At 37.6% G+C, this 13,708-nt stretch overlaps 1 protein-coding gene across 1 annotated transcript in view; it reads right to left on the bottom strand.

The window, feature by feature from the left end:
• LOC311072542 (kelch-like protein 29) overlaps positions 1-13,708 on the bottom strand; it is a 180,258-nt gene that overhangs the window by 41,724 nt on the left and 124,826 nt on the right. The window contains exons 10-11 of the mRNA XM_084097626.1: positions 12,277-12,459; positions 5,334-5,514 (exon numbers count right to left, since the gene is read on the bottom strand). Of these exons, the coding sequence (XP_083953752.1) occupies positions 5,334-5,514; positions 12,277-12,459 (364 nt within the window). The remainder of the gene's footprint in view (positions 1-5,333; positions 5,515-12,276; positions 12,460-13,708) is intronic.

Raw genomic sequence — 13,708 nt, 5'->3', positions numbered from 1 at the left:
GATAAAGGCACAGCAGCAGACGGCGAGTTATCTGTTCTTTAATGCCATGGTGTGTTGAGTTTGCACGGTGGGTCGCTCTATCTCAGCACGGAACAATGGGCCTCGCTTTGACTGCCTACAGGATCCGCCAACTCCGAGAGATACACACTCGATTCATTTGCAGGGGAAATCAAGAAAAACTACTCGTTCTTTAGTTTGGTCTTCTGGGAAACCATTCAAAGACGTGCCTGGAACCAAAAGCATTACAAAACCAAATGAATAGTATTATGAAAGGTAATTCAAGAAAAAAAAGGGAAAAAAAAGCCCAATACCATCAGGACATTACTATTGAACAAAATCATGGTCAAAAGTTGGGGGTCCGTAAGATTTTTTTTAAGTCTCTTATACTCACCAAGGCTGCATTTATTTGATAAAATAAAGATGTAATATTTTGAAATATATGCTGCTCAAGAAACATTTCTTGTTATTAGTGTTGTGCTGTTTAATATTTTTGTGGAAACCATGATACATTTTATTTGTAAGGATTCTTTGATGAATAAAAAGTTAAAAAGAACAGCTTTTATTTGAAATAAAAATGTTTTCTAACATGTCTTGAAAAGAATGAAAGTATAAATTTATTTCTTAAAATTTTGAATGGTAGTGTATCTGACCGCAATTATAAAAAACAGTTATCACTAACTGCTTTGATTATCTTTCCAAGTAATCAAACTTAGTAAAAAGCGTTCTTGCTCTTTGGATTAACATGCACTGATGCTATATGGCTACGCGGAAGCGATAAATAATTCTGTATTATACATTTTTAAGGCCAGACAAGTAGTTTGTTGAGGGTTGATCTGTAAAGAAGGACTTACACGCCTGCGCACATATATATTCAAACGTGCATACCTATGGACTGAACACGTGATGCGCATGTGCGCGACGTCTGTGTTTGTGCAGAGGTTTGTGTAGGTTTGCGCAGAGATAACTGATAATCGTTTGCACTTTGGAACCTATTTCCGGGAGTGCGTTCTCGAGCTGGGCGTCCAGAGCGCGCTGAGGGTTTTCTGTTAGAACGGTGTCGTGTTAGCGGCCCCTAAGTTAATAACTAATGATCTTCGCAACGGAAGTGAATCAATCAATCAAAACTAACTTTAGCTGGACAATAACTTTATCCTAGAGCTGCCAAAACAATCTCTGTTACTGTCATTTCCTATTATCACTGCAAAGCTGCTTTGAAACAATTCATATTGTTAAAAGCGCTATAAGTAAATGAAGGTGACTTGACTTGACTTGATGAATCAATCATTTTAACAACCAGGAATGTGCATTAAGAAAGTAAAAAAGAAATATTGCATAATATATCCAGCTTTTACAGAGCACATTCAAGTTCAGATTTAGTGCTTTAATTGGAGCAGTTGTTCATTTGACTTTAGCGAGTGACACGCAGCATTGTGAAAGTGCCAAAGTCATGACTGCATGACACAGAGAAAATAAACTCCCCGCTTCTCTCTGCTTCTGCCCTCGAGTTCCTTGTTTTCACTCGCTCTCCTACAGTAATTTCAGAGCTAAAGAGATGGAACGACAACTCAAAGTGTGAGACTGTGGCTTTACGACTGGAATCCATCATCAAAGAGCAATTAAACTGATTGGGCTTGAACGGGGGCACGTCGTCGGAATTATCACTATCCTCGTGCTGCCATCAGAGGGCGGGACTCAAGGGGTGTGGAATTTCCAGACTGTGAAAGGTTAGGAGGCGCCCGGCGAGAACGCCATTGGCCACCACAATTAATTACAGGATTCAACAGTGCAAATATGACATTTGATGAGCCGCTGTGAACGTAGTGCAGATACACAAGCTGTGTTTGTGTATAAGACGGTCAAAATGAGAATTCCTTCGCCTACTAAAATACAGCTGTCTCAACATGGGGAGTCTGCCATGGAGCTTGACTTCATGCATATTTCAGAAATTATAGACACAATGATCTTGCTCAATATTTCAATACTGTGCTCAGAGGTGTAAATAGTATCTAGAGGTGTAAAGAGTACAGATACTTTACAGTAAACATGACTCAGTTACATTTTACAAGTCACCAATTCCAAAAGGAATTGATTAAAAGTATTAAGATTATCTGATTTTAACAGTGTTTTGCTTGTACTGAATGTAGGTTTAAAGATGCACTAGTCCTCAACATCTAAGAGACATGCCAGTGGAAAAGAAACAGTTGATTTGTGAGGAGAGCAATCACATATTTATTTTTTAAGATCAAAATAAAACTGAACACCTCAAAATTGCAATAAATCAAGGTTGACAGAACAGCCTCAACGTCTACAAACGATTTGAAATCCTTCAAAAATCTCTCTTCAATATAACAAATAAATAAAATAATGTTAGGTACAATTAAATATTCCAAGCCTATTTGCACTGTACATGCTGGTTTCGGCCTCATCAGCGGCTGTGGTCATGTCCTCATTTCATATATAAAACACCTGTGATTCACTACTACCTGATAATAATAATGCATTCACAGTTGTTGTTGTTTTTGGCGTATGCCTACCATCACAACGTCATTGCCATAAAAAAAACAATGCAGATATTCCGGAAAACAAAAAAGCGGCATGGGCACACAAGTCAGATCTGAACAGATGCGCTACACAGTGTGGACGCCAATAATTTTAGATCAGATCAGATTTTGTCTTACAAAATCTTACAGTTTTGGGACATTAAAATGACGATTACCACCCAAAATAAAAACTTCATAGTCACTGTTGAGCATCTTTATTTTATATGCTCACTAAAGTGAGTTTTATTCTCATTTGGCACTTGAATATAATGAATATATACTCTGTCTCCACAGGGAGCATTTTAAGACGCACTCCCAACATGTTCCAAAAAACAATCTGAAGCAATATGATGACTTCTAAAATGGTCTGTTCAGCCAAAATCGAAAGGAAAACATCACAAATATCCTCTAGGGAGAATATAATCCCAGTATGCATTAAGTCAACTATGGCAGAAAGGAAGTGTGAGAAATGTTAATCATAAATAGAGCCTCATTCAACACTGAAAAATGATTAACAAATAATTTGATGTGCTTTGCATTTCATGCTTTTAGAACAATGCACTGTTAACTTACATTATAATTTGTATATTTGTATATTTATAATGACATATTTATTAAAACCAAATCACATCAAAGTCTCAGTAAGTTTGTGTTAGTTTGTTTTTTGCATTGCTTCAAAATTTATGGAAGTTATTTTCAGCCAATTTTAAACAAATCAATTAAATGATAAAAATGAAAACTAAAACTAGATTAACCATTTCAATATAGACAACTGTACTTATGTCAATATTCATTTAACATTGGCAAAAAATGTCTTCCATAAAAAAGTAGCTACAATAATACAGTAAAAAGTGTATTCATGTAGCTTTTATAGCTTTTTTTATTTATAGTCTCCTTCTTTAAGGCTCATTAGTCATCAAATCCTCTGTACACACTGCAGGTGTTATGAAGGTTGTCGGTACGGATGTGCAGCTTTTAATCTCACCAAGCTCAGTGCTTACTAAAAAACAGCTCACAGATCATCATTTCAAGTCATCTCAAGTTCATTTCAATTCTGACGTGACCAAGCTGATGCCTATGCAGACAGCTTATAGCAAGGCAAGTCACTGAGTTTCCAAATTCATCTTTAATAAATAAAAACAAATCAGACAGAGAGCAAGAGCACATTGATGCTGCTCCCGATTGGCCCAAAGGCAGCCTTGAGAGGCAGGCTGACTGAAGACATCATTGTGAACGGAGTAGATGTCATGCTTATGAGCGTGAAACTGCAGGCAAGATGGATGGTGGGATATAAATTAGGAGTCAGCAGGGTGAAGTGGGCAGTCAGTCTCTAACAAACCTCCACGGTTCTGTCAATCAAACAAGCGTCCCAGCGGACTGTTTGGGGAGTCTCATTCATATTGCACACAACAATGGTTAAGCTCACTGAAATGGCCAGTTCCAATCTGATTGGCTGGCTTTAATTCCAAATGAACCTTTTACAGGCTATCTTTTTATAGAAAAGAGTCAAAAATACTGATGACATGATCTTGTTTGCACGATTTTGCATTTGCATGGTTTTAGCTGTGACCAGAGGATATTGAATCCAGTGTATTGGATATTTAAAAAATATATAATTTACAATATAATTTATTAAAAATAATTACATGTAATATAATTATTATATATAATAAAATAAAATAAACATCCAATGTATTGGAAAAGCTGTAGGACATGTCACGTAAAATAATGTAAAAATGAAAATTCTGTCATTAATTACTCACCCTCATGTCGTTCCAAACCCGCAAGACTTTCGTTCATCTTCTCAACACAAATGAAGTCCCTCCGTTGACAGCTATAAGACTACCACTTTCAAATCCCAGAAAGGTAGTAAAGACATTACGAAAGTCTTACGGGTTTGGAACGACATGAACGGCAGAATTTTCATTTCTGGGTAAACTAACCTTAACACATATACATATAACTTTTCAAATATAATAAATTAATAATCAATTAAAACTCAAATTATATACATTTATATATATAAGTGCTGGGCAGCGATTAATCTCGATTAATCGCATCCAAAATAAAAGTTTGTATTTACATAATATGTGTGTGTATTGTGTATAATTATTTTGTATAAATACACACATGTGCATGTATATATGTATATATGTACAAAAAAATATAAAAAATGTAAAATAAAATAATTTTACATGTCAGTCAGACAGTCCTTTCTTAAGTGGGTATTTGTTGAAAAAAGAAAAACCTGGACAAATGAAAGATTTTTTGGGGTCAGAATAAGCTGTGGAACTCAAAAAAGTCTGGCAACACAAGACTAGAATAAGGAGCCTACGAGACTAGAATGAGCAGAGAGAGAGGCAGTGAGATGGAAATTGGATGTTAGTGCCAGAAGAACGAATTCAAATTGATTCTCATGTCATAAGAGTGATACTGTGTGAGAAAATGGGTTTATTTCAATATGACCAACTGTAAAACGGTCTTCAAACATCAATCTGGTTTGTGTTTACATCATCGTCCCTTGACGCTTTTGCATTCTGTTCTTTTTAAAGGGACCGACTGTGTCACGACCTCTGTGTAACGGTCGATTATAGCTACAGTCCACGGCAGCGAAACCTGATCCAATCTACTCGATGCATCTGTGCCACAGTCAACCTGCCAGCAAAATACTCCCTCCATACTTCAGCAGAGATCCAATTATTAGATTGGCTCTTAGCACAGAAAGAGCTGACCACGTTTATTTGAAACACCTAATGGAATTTCAATGAAATGTTTAATTCAAACGCCAGGTACCTTTCCACATTATCCAGGTTTCCGGCCACTCCGAGTCCTCCAATGGCGTAAAGCTTGCCGTCGTACACCACGCTGTTGTGCCGGCAGCGCGGGACTGTCATCCGAGACACAAGATTCCAATTATCCAGCAGGGACATGTAGCACCACACGTCTGCCAGCGTGACTCCCGACTCAATGCCACCTAAAGAGGGTACAAGCCCAAGCAAATGAGTGCTGAAGTCTCCATTTACACCCTCCGACATCACACCTTCATTAATACAGATCTGAAGGAAAGATGCATAAAAAAAAACACTCCACACTCACATCTCCCTCTCTCTCTGGGATTCAGTTTTAGCTGGTTCCAAAAAAAGACTGTTTTAGTGACAGATTAAGTCATGACATGATAACTGTGTTGAAATGACTTTGAGAAATGACTGAGAAAATTTGATTATAATTTAAAATTTAAGTTTAAGGCAGCAATTGAACACAAGTTAAATTTTGAACTTACATTTTAACGTTTTTATAATACATTTTTAATATTTAATTGTATACAATGCATTTCTTTATAAATATATTTTGTATTATATATATATATATATATATATATATATATATATATATATACACACACACAATTAATATTAAATATAATGATAATAATAATAATAATAATAATTAACTTTATAAATAAATAAATATAAATGAATTATAAAATATTGTGGCATCGTGAGAGGGTATGTCATAGAGGCGACATATGTGCCATCTAGGTGATTGCAGCATGGGGACTACAAACAAAGATGGCCACCTGGTCCCGGACTACAGTTACCAGGTTCCTCAGCAGTGGCGACACAGCTGTTGCCAGTGAAGGAGAAAAGCTGTTAATGAGCTGAGAACAGAGAGACTGGCTGTTTTTTGTTAGAGAGCATAAAGAGAAGCTGGAAGAGTGTTTTGGTTAAAACGTTTTGGAGTTTTGAGTTGATTATTAAAAAGAAACCAGTGACTTGATCCCTGCCTGGACTCGATTTGTGAAGCAACCCACACTTTGGTGATACACTACCTCTCACGATGCCACAATATACATACAAAACAACTTAACTCTTTATTGTATATACGTTTTTGCCACTAAAGGCCCTTTTAGACTGAGCGTGACTTGATAGAGCTAAGCGAATCGCTGACGAATGAAGCTTTCACACTGATAAAGCGTTGTCAGGAAAATTCTGTATCAAAAATGTTAAGGCCAGACAAGTAGTTTTTTAAGGCTTGGTTTGTAGGGAATTTCAAACGTGCATACCAATAGACTGAACTCATAATACGCATGTGCACGCCATCAGAGTTTCTCACAGGCTTCGCGTTTAAAGTCTGTGTAGAGTTTCCTGTTAAAACGGTGTTGTGTTATCAGCCCCTAAGTTAATAACTAATGATCGTTGCAACGGAAGTGAATCAATCAAATTAACTTTAGCTGGAAAATAACTTTATTCAAGAACTGCTATAAAGCCAAAACAATCTCTGCTACTTTAAACTATCCTTGTATCTCTGTAAAGCTGCTTTGGAACAATCTACATTGTTAAAAGCGCTATATAAATGAAGATGACTTGACTTGACTTGAACGCGAAACGACTGATTGCCTTCAGCTAATTCATGCCTGTATGATAGGTGGCGCTGACCGAGAATACATTTGTCCTCATGTATGCATCTCGTAGGTTTTCCAATTTGGCTTTAACCTCATCCCGCTGCACAACAGTAAAATGAGATAAATAAAGTTTGGTACTACTGCGATCTAAAATGTATTTTGATTAAATAATGGGCAGACGTACATTGTTTGTAGTGTTTTATAATAAACTGAACACCACACCTGCTTTGCATTTCTCATTCTTTATTGTTATAAAAAAATACCCAGAGCCGCTTGAAAAACACATACAGAACATATATCGCCGTAAAGTTTCATCTGTTGTTCATGTGCAGAACTGTGCGGAACTCAGAAATGAACACTGCATCATCATTCAGAAGGACAAGGAATTATGATCACAAAATATGATTGACAGCCCTAGAGCAAATGAGCTCTTTGACTCATAACAGACACGCACGGAAGAAAACCGCTCTGTATGCTGTCAAGCTCTTCAGATCGCATAATTCAGTGGAAAATTAATCATATAAAGAAAATGTTAGAATAAATCTGTTCTCAGACACCAATGTGCGTTCAATGTTACCAATGATAACACTCAACATCCATTCTCTTCTCTCGACCGGAATATTTCAGTGTTTACACAGGTTTTCAAAACAGTGCCACCTCGCTTGGGTAAGCTCAAATCTAACTGGGCGGCTCATTTCATCACGGGGCGATGAAAAAAAAAAAATCTACACAATGATAGAAAAAAAAAATCTCCCTTTGTCGCGCTGAGATTGATCGCGGCAGGTTTGAATGGATCCATAGGGATCTATTGTTTTGATTCAAGATCGTCATTGCGATGTAACTCTCAGTGTGAAAGGCCCTTAAATGTTCAAACTTGGTGTAAAACACTTGAAAAGTTTATCATGTAGCGTGACATGCTAAACATTTTTAAACCGTATTTAGCTAATTCTGTTACAGTTATTCATGCAGATTTTGTGAGCTCCTATTATTTGAGTGACAACATGGAATATTTGTCACACCCTAGGATCATATAAAATGAACTAGAGATGGAAAAACGTGATTAAAAAACACCTTTAAGGCATAACAGGAACAGTCTGTTCACACTGTCGGTTTTTGGGAGTGACAACATCATTTACTTACAGGTGTGAGTTTCGAATTATCCCAGTCAAACAGCAACTTGCAGTAGAGTCTCAAATACTAGAGACAGGGCTCCAGACTAACATTGGAGAGTAGTAGCACTGGTATCACTAGGCCTTAGTGACACCAGTGCTACTGCTCTCCAATGTTAATCGTTTACACTGTCAGTGAAATGTGACCCAATTCGGATTTTTTGCTCATATTTGGGGGGGGGGGGGGTAACCCCCCTAATAACCAAAACTAGCAAGTACAACCCCCCCAATATTTATAGCCTTTACCATGGTTAATGGAAACATAGAATCAGGCCATTGCTTAATTATATGCATCGTGTATTTAATGCTTTTATCACTTTTATAAGCATAAAGTTCCCGTACGAACTGAACGGACCAATTATCTGCGTATTATGACTGTTTATTTGTCTGTGCATGAGTGGTGCGTGCAAATCACTGTATACTCCTTGCACGTTCACCAGCGCGCTACAAAAGTGTGATAGGATTTGCGCAAGCCATTCCTATCGCGGCGCTGATGATAAAATGTGCAAACTATATTTATTTATTTATACAGGTAAGTTGACTGAGAACGAGTTCTCATTTACAGCAACGACCTGTGTTATGTGCAATTTGCAAAACAATAAACAAACAAATAAATGAATCTTGTGAATCCTGTGATCTCTCTCGCACACAATAACTGAAGCATGCACAGGCTACAATGATGGCCCTTTTCATACTCTTCCGCCTCAAAATCATGGTGACGTTTGGCGAACTTCGCATATATCACAAAGCTAGCATCAATTTCGCGTTCGTCCATCTGTGCAAGAACCCCCTTTAAGTATGCACGATGTTTCAGATAGTATGTCAAGTGTAAACACATGAATCGGATATGGGTCACAATTGAAAGAATGCGTAAACGGACGGTCAAAAAAAATCGGATATAGGCAACAAATCAGAATTGGGCATCAAGACCTGCAGTGTAAACGAGGCCTATGTTCTGCAGATGGTGGCGCCAGCACCTGATTTGGTGGCGCTGGGGGAAAATGTATCATTAAGTTAAGTTTATCATATACTTACTATAGTAAGTATACTTAGGCTACTTAGTACAATAATATTACATGTTTGTCTATTGGAAATTTAACGGTAGAGCACTGAGTTTGAATGTATATGCGGATAAAATTAGCTTTTTTTTTAATGCACAAAAACCTAATAAAAAAAAGTTAAATATTCTACTCTTATTAAATGTACCTGTCAGGCTGGTTGCAGCAGAGATAAAACAGGATCTAAGTGCAGCAGCTTTATTCAAAAGACTAACTCAAAACATGAACATGAACATGAACATGAACATGAACATGAACATGAACATGAACATGAACATGAACATGAACATGAACATGAACATGAACATGAACATGAACATGAACAATTAACTTGACGCAATGTAGAACTGACAAAGAACTGATAGAAACACAGGGCTTAAATAGACAGCAACTGAGGAGCTCATTAACAAGACACACCTGAACAGAACTAACAATCAATAATAAACGGAGCAATTCCAAGAGGGTCCTCACACCATCGGTGCTCGGGCCCTAATTAGAAAACATAGTGACAAAGAGAGAACTAATTAGAAACCATAGTGACAAAGAGAGAACTGAACCAATTAACAGACTGAAAACCAACCTAGAAACAGGAAACAAACTCTAAAGTGAACAAACAAACACAAACCATAACAGTACAATTCTTGTTCTATCATACTGAACTGACCGACAGCTTCATTGATTTGGAGCACTCTTTACTTGCTTTCTGTGTAAAGTTTTTGTTTTTCATGAGAATTAATGACTTCCTACTTTTTTTCCATATACTATTAGGGAGTGAAATTGGCTAATAAGTCAATAAGTGCTTCTCTGCCACCATCTACTAGTGGTAATTTCTTATTAAATAAAAGTGTGTGTTGGCCACAAAGTGTTCGTTTTCCTAAAACTTTTAGTTTTACAAATAATCATTAAAAATAACATTAAAATTGGATAATATTTAGGGCTTTGAAGTGCTGGAAAAATTGGAAGCACTTGGAAGCCCTTAATAAGTGCTTGAATTTCACTCTCATAAGGTTTTCCACGTCAGCGCGGTTTTGATCTGATAAGTGTGGTTTATAATAGAATTCTGCGCCAAATTTGAATGCTTCCCGCTAGATCTCGCTGCGATGTTATTAATTCTGCGGTGAATTCAAACACTTTCTCACTGGATCTCCCAGTGCTGTGTAGTAACGGTGTTGCGTGATTGAGATCGGCCGGAGAGTAAACCTGTTCTGAGTTCGCTCTGCGCTGTCTATTGCTATGCGCTGATAAACGGTCCGCGTAGTGCAGGCTTAAACGAGAAGCGCTGTTTCGTATCACTTTCGTTTCGTTTGCTGTTTGATGTTTCTCAAATGTAACAGAAGTTGCAGCTCTTATCAGCAGACCAGCAGCAGTCTTAAGCAACAGCTGCTAATGGAACGACAACGGCGACCGGAAGTAAACTGTTAACTGCCGTAGCCAAAGAGAAGAAGCACTAAGGCCCTGTCCCAAATGGCACACTTTATATGCACTTTCGGTCTTGTGGACTTACAATGGCTGCTGCGTGCACGTGTCTGTTAAGTCCATGAGACCGGTGTCCCATTTGCCATTTTAGGTTTCAGAAGCTTTGTGGTCAATATGCGCCCTCGATGCACACTTTTGCCGAGCTCACACTGATGCTAGCTCCGCATCAGACTTCTTCCCGACAGTCAAAGCGGCATTAGGCTACATCACGAAAGTGCGGACTCGTAGGAAAACCGCGAGTGCTTAGGGTGCCATCTGGGACAGGGCCAATGCAACAAACAAAAAAGGAAGGCATAATGGATCATTTAATTGTTTGACAAAGTACAAAAGAATGTCATTTAAAAATGAGAAACATGCAAACACAAAACTGATGAGAGCATCTCTGGTGGAGAACAGTGACTGGATTGTGCACACATCGACATCAAAGGGGGCTTGAGCACCTGCCTTTTTTCTTCCTCGAGAGAAAGTGCCCTTTTTTCTGTTTATTGAAGATCAATTATACATATTTAACGCCCCGTTAATAATTTGACCACCTGCAACGCATCTGCCTGATTTGATACTAATGCTATTTATACATATAATTTCAATTATTTTAATGTGCTATGCATGGCGTTTTGAACCATGGTAAATATATCTGTAGGGCTGTCAATACCAGCAGTGGCGAATTTCATGGACGAGAATCCAAGAACCGCATTATTAGACAGTTTTCTAAGGCTGCACGATTTATTAAAACCATTTAAAAATCATAATACAGCATTGCATAATTTTATCATTTCTAAACCTACGCTTACACAGGAGAATGCAATATGTTATGTAGGCTAAACAATATGTTTCTAAATATGCAAATTTGGTGCGTTCAAGTCCTCCTGGGAAGTTCATATTTACGAGATGGGAAGTCGTGTTTACGACAGCAGGTGCGTTAATGTCACTTTCGTCAGAGATGGTGGTGTAACTTTCTCTTAATTAATTACACAAAAATACAGCGACGTTCTTAAACTTTATTTCTAGAAAATGGTCTCCTCTGTAAATAACAGAAACCACACATGAATACCAGCAACACACAGTAGGCACGTTTGTGCAGTGCAGAGCGGCTCTTTCGTACTGTATGACGTGACAGACTAGTTGTTCAGTCTAGTTCTGTTCACACAGCAAGTTTTCAGAAAATGCGGTTGTGAGTCCAGAAAATTTACTGGTGTGATTTTGGTTATAGAATGCGGTTGTCATTCCTGTAAATAACAGTACTGTGTGTGAACGTAACCCTATTATGGACTCACATAGAGGACTGACAACATTATTCTGCTGCTGTGTGAACGTGTCTTTTCTTTATGCAATTATCTAAAAATAAATCTAAAAATCTTGATGTCTATGGACCAACAACTCATATAAAGTTTTCACTAACAAATTGCTGTTACATCTTTAAAAGCATTGTCTTTCCTGCGCTATTGATTTAATCTTGCTTGATTTGTGGGATATTTAACATCATAATTTGACACACAGCCAGTCGTAAAGACAGAGACGAGGAACAGCCATCTGCTTTCCCATCATCCCTCAGAGCGTGCAGTGCTAAATATAAAAGCAGACTCCTGCGGGAGGCCACCAAACTGCAAGTGACACGCTGTCGGTTTGATTACCTGACAGGTAGATATTATCCCCCGCCGATACGACGGAGAAGAACTCGCGGTTGTAGAAAGGCAAGCTGGCCAGGGGGTACCACTTGTTGTTCTGAGGGTTGAAGCAAGTGACTGCTGTCAGCGAGCGTTGGTTCATACCGATGACCTGCCGCCCACCCACCAGCACGATCACCTCAGCAACACCTGCAGGGACGGGACGGAGACAAAAAAACATTGACATTCACTAAAATAACCACCTGAAAGCGACTGATCAGACCTGTTTGGACCAGGGGCCAGTTGCATAAACATAGCCGCTAAGAACTAGTCTGACCAACTAGCAGTTAGTTAGGGCTAATCAGCCTTACTTTTCGGATTCAAATGAGACCAATCTGCCTTTTTATATAACTGACTTAAAAAAGTTATGACCAGTCTTAAAGAAAAAAGTTCGATGACCAACCAGTTTATGCAACCGCCCACAGATCACATTTCAAGATGATTTTATATGGGAAGTGCTGGTGCTGGTTATTGTGGCAGGTGAACGAGCTTGACCACGCTTTTAAAAACAACGGTTCTTTATTGGCATTGATGGTTCCAGGGACCTTTAACATCCATGGAACCTTTACAATGCACAAAAGTTTCTTTATCATGGAAAAAGTTTCTTTAGAATATAAAAATTTTCAGTAACACTTTACAATAAGGTTCATTAGTTAACATTAGTTAATGTCTTAACTAACATGAACTAACCATGAGCAAAACATTTGTTACTGTATTTGTTAATCTTAGTTAATAAAAATAAAGCTGTTCATTGTTTGTTCATGTTAGTTCACAGTGCATTAACTAATGTTAACAAGATTTTAATAAAGTATTAGTAAATGTTGAAATGTTGATTAACAAAGATTAATAAACGCTGTATAAGAGCAGTTCATTATTAGCTCATGCTAACTGATGTAGTTAACTAATGTTAACTAATGAACCTTATTATAAATTGTTACCAAATTTTCTTCACACTAAGAAAAACAAAAAAATAAAAATGGGAGGGCTTTTGGGATTGGGATTGAGGAAAATGGGATTTTTAGAAGAGGGCATGATGAGTGACCAGCCAAAACCAGCATGATGTGCAAAGGTTTACAAGTGCATGTTATAAATAACTGGAGATTAATTCTGCAAATACGAAGCAGGCAGTGGCAAACAGTCTATTTTTAACATGCAAGTTTAACAGCAAAACAATACATTTAGAAGAGCAGTTTTTGTTCAGAGTGAAATTATCTACAAACAGAAGCTGTTTTATGATAAATTATGTGTTTTCCTCTCTACAGCACATGAAGTCTCCACGCTAACTGCTTATGCCACATCATGGCCTTTCAAACTGTAATTTGTTTTATTCTGACACAGAAACACACAAAAAAAGACAAAAGAAAATGGAGATATAATCATTATAATGTGGTACATAGAA

Source organism: Abramis brama, assembly GCF_963993115.1.
Source record: "Abramis brama genome assembly, chromosome: 21".
Classification (NCBI taxonomy): Eukaryota; Metazoa; Chordata; class Actinopteri; order Cypriniformes; family Leuciscidae; genus Abramis; species Abramis brama.
The sequence above is the reverse complement of the archived record's forward strand: the minus strand, read 5'-3'. Positions and strand labels throughout refer to the sequence as shown.